At 39.4% G+C, this 7,503-nt stretch overlaps 1 protein-coding gene across 1 annotated transcript in view; it reads left to right on the top strand.

The window, feature by feature from the left end:
• The window catches only part of LOC107574773 (SWI/SNF-related matrix-associated actin-dependent regulator of chromatin subfamily A containing DEAD/H box 1A-like), a gene marked incomplete at its 5' end in the record, with an annotated part of 11,836 nt that overhangs the window by 731 nt on the left and 3,602 nt on the right, over positions 1 to 7,503 (top strand). Inside the window, 17 exons of the mRNA XM_016261214.1 lie at positions 1,017 to 1,103; positions 1,776 to 1,879; positions 1,968 to 2,034; positions 2,209 to 2,302; positions 2,388 to 2,478; positions 2,606 to 2,705; positions 2,792 to 2,851; positions 2,993 to 3,068; positions 3,189 to 3,324; positions 4,264 to 4,395; positions 4,546 to 4,641; positions 4,818 to 4,935; positions 5,149 to 5,264; positions 5,727 to 5,915; positions 6,018 to 6,136; positions 6,478 to 6,660; positions 6,737 to 6,843. Coding sequence (XP_016116700.1) covers positions 1,017 to 1,103; positions 1,776 to 1,879; positions 1,968 to 2,034; positions 2,209 to 2,302; positions 2,388 to 2,478; positions 2,606 to 2,705; positions 2,792 to 2,851; positions 2,993 to 3,068; positions 3,189 to 3,324; positions 4,264 to 4,395; positions 4,546 to 4,641; positions 4,818 to 4,935; positions 5,149 to 5,264; positions 5,727 to 5,915; positions 6,018 to 6,136; positions 6,478 to 6,660; positions 6,737 to 6,843 — 1,875 coding nt within the window. The remainder of the gene's footprint in view (positions 1 to 1,016; positions 1,104 to 1,775; positions 1,880 to 1,967; positions 2,035 to 2,208; positions 2,303 to 2,387; positions 2,479 to 2,605; positions 2,706 to 2,791; positions 2,852 to 2,992; positions 3,069 to 3,188; positions 3,325 to 4,263; positions 4,396 to 4,545; positions 4,642 to 4,817; positions 4,936 to 5,148; positions 5,265 to 5,726; positions 5,916 to 6,017; positions 6,137 to 6,477; positions 6,661 to 6,736; positions 6,844 to 7,503) is intronic.

The following is a 7,503-nucleotide window of genomic DNA, read 5'->3' as shown; positions in this document are numbered from 1 at the left end:
TTCGTTTATAAATCAAATATTTTCTACCTTACCAAAAAAAATAATAAAACAAATAGTGTTTAAGAAATGGCAGAGAAAAGGGATGTTTGAAAAATCTGTGTGCACAGTCTCCCACAAAACAGGGAAAAATCTCACAAAAGCTTTGTAAGTGTCTCACAGGGGTTTTGGGAACCTGTTGCCAGTCTGTTCAAGGATTCTTATGCTCGTTTAGACAGAAACAGACTCAATCGAGTCGCCCTTTTACGCACAGGCAAGAGATTTAACTGTAGCTTTGTAATACAAGTGTGTCACCTAGTGGATGGATGGAGTGATTATGTTAATGTAGAATTTATGTCGTGCAATGTCAAAATGTTGGAATTGTAAAAGTATCTATCTATCTATTCTATAATTATTGCTATTATCAAGGTAATTAATTCCCTCTGTCACCATAATCTTATTGAAAAGCTAGCATATTGCTAAAAATTCAATAGCCTATATTAAGAGCGGTCAGATAGAGTATGTGCATGCACTACTGCCTTTGAAACGTTTCTCCAAATTATTTTAATCCACATTCTTAATTCAAAAGTATATAGTATACATTAGTATAGTTTATATACCTTTTCCTTTCTATTTTAAATAATTGAACCTGTAAAATCGTGACGTTTAATATTTATAATCCTGATTTACAATTTAAAGGGGAAAGGCCACTGTGTTGTTATTGGCTCAAAAGCGGAAATGACGCATTGCCAGTCGGTGGCGGGAACGTGCTATTTGCTGTATTCAGAATTTACCGCACTGTCATTCTTCAACGCTGAAGCATTTCATTAAATTAACAGTCAAGTCACTTACGCAGTACGGTGTTGTATTTTTTTTTAATTTTTTTTATCAGATATCGATTGGGTTATGAGGCTGTCCTGAAGCTTTTGTTATCGAACACAATCAAGTGCGCGAGCATCACTGGCGAATGAACAGTAAGGCCGCGTGAGACAGAGATTTCTCCTAACGGAAAAAAATTGAAATGAGCTTTTTCAATCTAGACCGGTTCCGTTTCCAAAGGGACAACGCTGCGGACAGTCACTCTCAATCGTCGGACGGCTCCAACTCGGATAAGGAGAATAAACGGGGTGAGTAAAAACTGCCGTTTCTCAGCCGGGGCTTTGTTCAGCTTTCATAATGGATGTTTCTCAAAACCTGGTGTGCTTTCTACCTAGACAGCATGTTTTTATCTGTGATTATGTTGATACGAGTTGGAATGCGAGTTTGTATTGTACTGTAGTTGTAGGTTTAAGCCCATTTCCAAGTTTTTAGTGTGGGTGGCCACTGGGAAGATTTTTCTCTTCTCACCTTTGTTTTGGGGTTGTACGCTGATTTTCGAAATAACCTGCTCTCTATTTTTGTTTACCACTATATTAGACCCCTTTTACAGCATACTATTAGCAGTTGTCATGTTTCAAGGATGTAGTCACAAGATGTATGCCAAAATTTCTTGATTCAGTCTTGAATGTTCTGTTTCCAGCCCACCAAAGACAGACAGATGGTCGATGTGCATCAGGCAAGGCATCAAGACATGCATTAGAGGATGTTTCTGCAGATGACAAAGTTGTCAGGATGAGCAAGTAAGCGAGACCGAGTTTGTCAGAAGTGAGGCTGTAATGTGTCTTCTCTTGGACACATTTGCTGCTCCACACTTTTTCTAGAGATTTCAAGCTTGCTGATTACATTATGAGAGTTGTTAACTATTTGAGCGTTCACTATCTAGTCTGTAATAAGTGATAATATGCCGTTATTTCACAGAGATACAACATCAGAGTCCAAGAATCAGATAAGCAAGGATATGGAGGACAAAATCATCAAACTCATGGAACTATTCCCTCAGAAGAGCAAGAAAGATCTACTGGAGGTAATGAGCCCCTCATTGGTGTAACATCAACTTAATGGGTGAACATTGTGGATTTTATCCTGTTGTGTTATCCTGTATATTGTGACAGGTGGTTGAAAGCACCAGCACGCTGGAGGGAGCTATAGCACATTGCTTGGGGATTAATGGAGATGACGGTGAGGCATTTTTTATTATTTTCATGGACAAATATTGGTAAGTCACAGCATTCTGCTGTCAGACTTCTTTGTGTTTTTAATGCTCTGTCTTTTGTGCGAATTAATTATAAGATGATTTGTAATTCAGATACAATATTGTAACTTATTCAAATCAAAACTGTTTTATATATGCAGATTCAGGCAGACGGAAAGGCAAAGCAGGGCATAGTGAAGATGATGATAACGATCAACCAAAGAAGAGGAGAAAATCCAAAGTCCTGAACAGCAAGTGAGTTTATCTATTCTCATAATACACACCTGGGATATCCAGTTATGCTATTTTTTTTTTACTTCTTGTTTTTGACTTCTCTTAGTTTCAAACTCCAGCCATATCAGCTGATTGGCTTGAAGTGGCTGATTCTTCTGCATCAGCACAACCTGAGTGGCATCCTGGCAGATGAAATGGTGAGTCACTGTCATATTGAGTTCAAAGGCGTGAAATCCAAGAAGGTTACTCATTCCTGGACTACTCATTTAAAGCAAAGGACTATTATCACAGATACTGGTTATAAGTGATTTGATCTCTCCACAGGGGCTGGGTAAAACTATTCAGGCTATCTCTTTCCTGGCTCATTTGTATGAAAAAGGAATCAAGGGCCCTCATCTTATTACCGTACCCTCATCCACACTGGGTAAGAGACACTTATTTCAGTGGGAGTGTAGCATATAAACTTGTCCCTATAGTGTTGCTTGAGATGATGCATTTCTCTCTTTGCAGATAACTGGGTTCGTGAGCTGGGTCTTTGGTGTCCCAGTCTTAAAGTTCTTATTTACTATGGTAAGTTAGTTTTCAGGCAAATAGTTTTAAACAAAAAATTTTGTCAGTGTGGTCTTAGAACCCCAGTGCAAAATAATACATATTAATACAAAATGTCCTCCTTTATTTCCTTGCTCAATTCTTTTGTGTTTATACTTGTAGGGTCTGTGGAAGACCGCAAATACTTGCGACAAGACATCCTCAGTGGCTTAGTTGAATTCAACATCATAGTATCCACGTAAGTACATTGTTTTACAGTACTTATATATTGGTGTACTTGACTGTGTTTATGAAAGTCACATGTATTCATTGGTGTTAACATTTGCCTTTCCTTTTTTTCTGCTTTCATCTGTATTAGTTACAATCTCACAATAGGGAATTACTATGACCGCAGTCTGTTCCGCAAGCTGAGGCTGAAGTATGCTGTGTTTGATGAGGGCCACATGCTGAAAAATATGAACTCTCTACGCTACCACCACCTTATGGCCATCAATGTCAGTACAAGCAGTCTTCTGTATCTTAAACAATATTGCAAACACGATTTAAAGGGGACATAACACACACCGTTTCACCCAATCTCATGTTAATCTTGAGTACCTATAGAGTAGTACTGCATTCTTCATATCTCCAAAAAGTCTTAAATTTATCACATTTATAAAAGAAAGATACAGCTTTACGATTCTCTCCGGAAACAGCCGAGCTCCTGGAGGCATGCCATGGGCGGAGCTAAAGAGTGACGAGCACTTGAGCTCCGATTGCCAACAAAACACAGACATTTGATGCCGTTTCACTTACCATCTGCAATTCTGAATCATGACTGGGATCTTTTATAGCTGGGACCGCTCCATCTTTCAGTATCAAACGATGTGCAAATACAGCGTCGAACTGGGCCTTGTTTATAAAACGTTGGTCAACAAACACATTTGTGAAACTCCGTTGCTGCCCCAGAAAAACAAACTGCATCCACTGTTTACATAAATCTGGGTTATTTAGGAAGCTGCCGCCGGATGAAGCGCGTTAATGGGTGCAATTTCGCTCTTGCTCTGGTCGATGTGCGCGCGGGTGCGTTTTTTCCGGGAGAAATGCCCATATAAGGAGTTCCACTCTCGTTTACGTCATGAAAAGCCATGATCGAAAAAAAAACTCTCCAAAACTTGTACGAACCCGGAAGTAAGATTTTTAGTAGAGAAATACTGTCATACGTCCAAATTGTTATTTGAAAAGTGTCCATGCTTAGCATGAGAACCAAACTCTTTAACAGTGTAAATAACTCTGAATGCATAAAACAGCATTGTACCCCCATTTAAAGAAATGCTGTTCACTGCCATTCTGTCTCTTTTGGGTTAGTTTGGGATGTTCTTAATGAAGAGAAGGGTAGTAAAGTTGTGCTTATCTATACCTTTTGGTTGTACGTTTGTGCCTGTCATCTACAGGCTGAGCACAGATTGTTGCTGACAGGAACACCTTTACAGAACAACCTGCTGGAGCTCATGTCACTCCTGAACTTCATCATGCCCTCCATGTTCTCCAGCAGCACCTCACAGATCTCCAAAATGTTCTCAACGGTACTGACAGTGCACACATTACTTCTAATTATAATACTTTATGTGCCATCTCTCAAAAATTTATCTAAATTGTATTCAATTTAAGGATACAGTAATCATAATATACCTAGACAAAATGCTCTCACTTTCTGCCCATCTGCTTGGTTTCAGAGGTCATCAGAGGAAGAAAGCCGTTTTCACAAGGATAGAATTGCACAGGCCAAACTTATCATGAAGCCATTTATTCTGAGACGAGTCAAGAGTGAGGTATACGTTTTTTCACTGTGATTGTTCTGATTCATTACTGAGAAAATCTTGCTGAAAAACTGATCCACCAAAGTAAATTTATCTACATTCAGTCCTCTGTAGTGAAAATTACTACAGTATATGGCCAGGATATATTTTTGCCCACCCTGATTGTGACTTTGCAAATGTCTATCTAGGTGTTGAAACAGCTTCCACCAAAAGTGCAGAACATTGAAATGTGTCCCATGAGTGATGCCCAGCAGAAGCTGTATGACAAACTTTTCAAAAGACTCCAAAAGGCTCCGAATGGAGACAGTATGTGCTATTCATTTTTTTAAGATAACGTGCTGTCTAGGAGTATTGCACTCTTGTGTTTTTGTATTCCTATGCTGTATTCATATTTGTCTGACAAATTATACAGGGGCTCTTCTAAGCTGGAGAATCTGAAAAACAAAGTGGGAATATTGAAAACCATTTTCCTAACTCTGATCGTCTATCCCACAAATCCTATTTCCTCTTTGTCCTCAGAGCGGGAGCTTTGCAATGTGATGATGCAGCTGAGAAAGATGGCTAATCATCCGTTGCTGCACCGCCAGTACTACACCAGTGACAAGTTGACTGCCATGAGTAAAGCCATGCTTAAGGTGAGGACTGGGAGATAAATGTGTAAAGGAGGCTGATTGAACTGTGCATTTAAAAAATAAAAAAAATAGTTTATCATGAATCCAGCCCTGGGAACTTATTTGTTCTGAGAATGAAAGTGAAATGTGCTCACCCTGACGTTGTTCCAAACTTGTATGAGTTTCTTTTCCTCTGCTGAACACACAAAAATAGTTTTTGAAGTATGTGGGTGACCAAATAGTTTGTGATCCCCACTGACTTTACTTCCATAGAATGTTTTTTTCCACCCGTTTACATACTATGGAAGTCAGTTCGAGACCAGCAACTGTTTAGTTACCAACATTTGTCAAAATCAACAGAAGAAAGAAACTCATACAAGTTTGGAACAACTTGAGTGAGTAAATGATGACAGATGAACTATCCCTTTGAGAACCACTGCTGTATTGCATACTGTTGTTGAGCTGACATGGTTCTGCTTATGTTAGGAGCCGACACATTTTGATGCCGACCCTGTGCTGATCCAGGAGGACATGGAGGTGATGTCTGATTTTGAGCTGCATAATTTATGTAAGCAGTACAGCTCCATCAGATGTTTTGAGCTGGAGAAAGAGCTCCTTTTAGACTCCGGAAAGTTTGCACTTTTAACCAAAGTACTCGCCAGGCTGAAAGAAAAGGTTTGTCTGGATGTCGTTTAACAGTCTCATGAGTCATTTGACTTTAGTTTGTGTGCTTTATTGTTGCTGGTGTGTTTTAAAACAACTTTGTTTTTCTTCAAGGGTGATAGAGTTGTCCTTTTCAGTCAGTTCACTATGATGCTGGACATTGTGGAGATTCTGCTCAAACACCTTGACCATCAGTTTGTTCGACTGGATGGTTCTACTCCTATGGCGGAAAGGTGGGCGTGACTTGGTTAAGTTCTTCAGTATCTCATGTCACTTTGTTTGCACTGCACTCAATTCAGATTTCTTTTTCAGATTTGATGTTCAGGACTGACTGTCCTCACTGTCATTTTGCAAGCAATGAAATGTGATTGATTAATTATTCAGACAGTTAATTTTATTTCAATATCCACTATCTACATTTAATGGATTTGCATATGAGCCTAAATGTATAAATTCAGACACCGCTGTACACACTACACTTGTGTATGATGTCCCAAATGTCCCCAACATTTTTTTTTATATATGAATCTGGATCAACTGAACCAATCAAATTCAACCCTGTTGGCTTCTCTAGGATTGGTCTCATCGACAAATACAATACAAATCGTGAGATTTTTGTCTTCCTCCTGTCGACTCGGGCTGGGGGGCAGGGAATCAACCTCGCCTCTGCAAACACAGTTATACTGCATGACATTGATTGCAATCCATTCAATGATAAACAAGCAGAGGACCGCTGTCATCGAATGGGGCAAACCAGGTTAGTATAATCAAAAGGAAATGGAGATTGCCATAAAGAAGGGAATTTAGTTCCTGATCATGTTTTTGCATTGCAGAACAGTGCAGGTGATCAAGCTCATCAGCAGAGATTCGATTGAGGCCTGCATGCTCCGTGTGGGACAGGAGAAGTTGAAACTGGAACAGGACATGACTACTGATGGAGGTGAGTGTCAGTGCACACAAACTCTATTAAACCTACAGGTCACAAAGTACAAGATGAACCTCAAAATACCCCCCCCTTCCAGTAGTAGTGTGTGGTATAATCAAAATCTTATCGCTGTACTGTACAGGTGCATCTCAATAAATTAGAATGTCGTGGAAAAGTTCGTTTATTTCAGTAATTCAACTCAAATTGTGAAACTCGTGTATTAAATAAATTCAATGCACACAGACTGAAGTAGTTTAAGTCTTTGGTTCTTTTAATTGTGATGATTTTGGCTCACATTTAACAAAAACCCACCAATTCACTATCTCAACAAATTAGAATATGGTGACATGCCAATCAGCTAATTAACTCAAAACACCTGCAAAAGTTTCCTGAGCCTTCAAAATTGTCTCTCAGTTTGGTTCACTAAGCTACACAATCATGGGGAAGACTGCTGATCTGACAGTTGTCCAGAAGACAATCATTGACACCCTTCACAAGGAGGGTAAGCCACAAACATTCATTGCCAAAGAAGCTGGCTGTTCACAGAGTGCTGTATCCAAGCATGTTAACAGAAAGTTGAGTGGAAGAAAAAGATGCACAACCAACCGAGAGAACCACCTCATGCCTTATGAGGATTGTCGAGCAAAATCGATTCAAGAATTTGAGTGAACGTCA

This window comes from Sinocyclocheilus grahami, unplaced genomic scaffold, assembly GCF_001515645.1.
Source record: "Sinocyclocheilus grahami isolate Dianchi unplaced genomic scaffold, SAMN03320097.WGS_v1.1 scaffold2333.1, whole genome shotgun sequence".
NCBI classification, from domain to species: Eukaryota; Metazoa; Chordata; class Actinopteri; order Cypriniformes; family Cyprinidae; genus Sinocyclocheilus; species Sinocyclocheilus grahami.
Note: the sequence above shows the minus strand (reverse complement) of the source record. Positions and strands in the feature narration are given on the sequence as shown.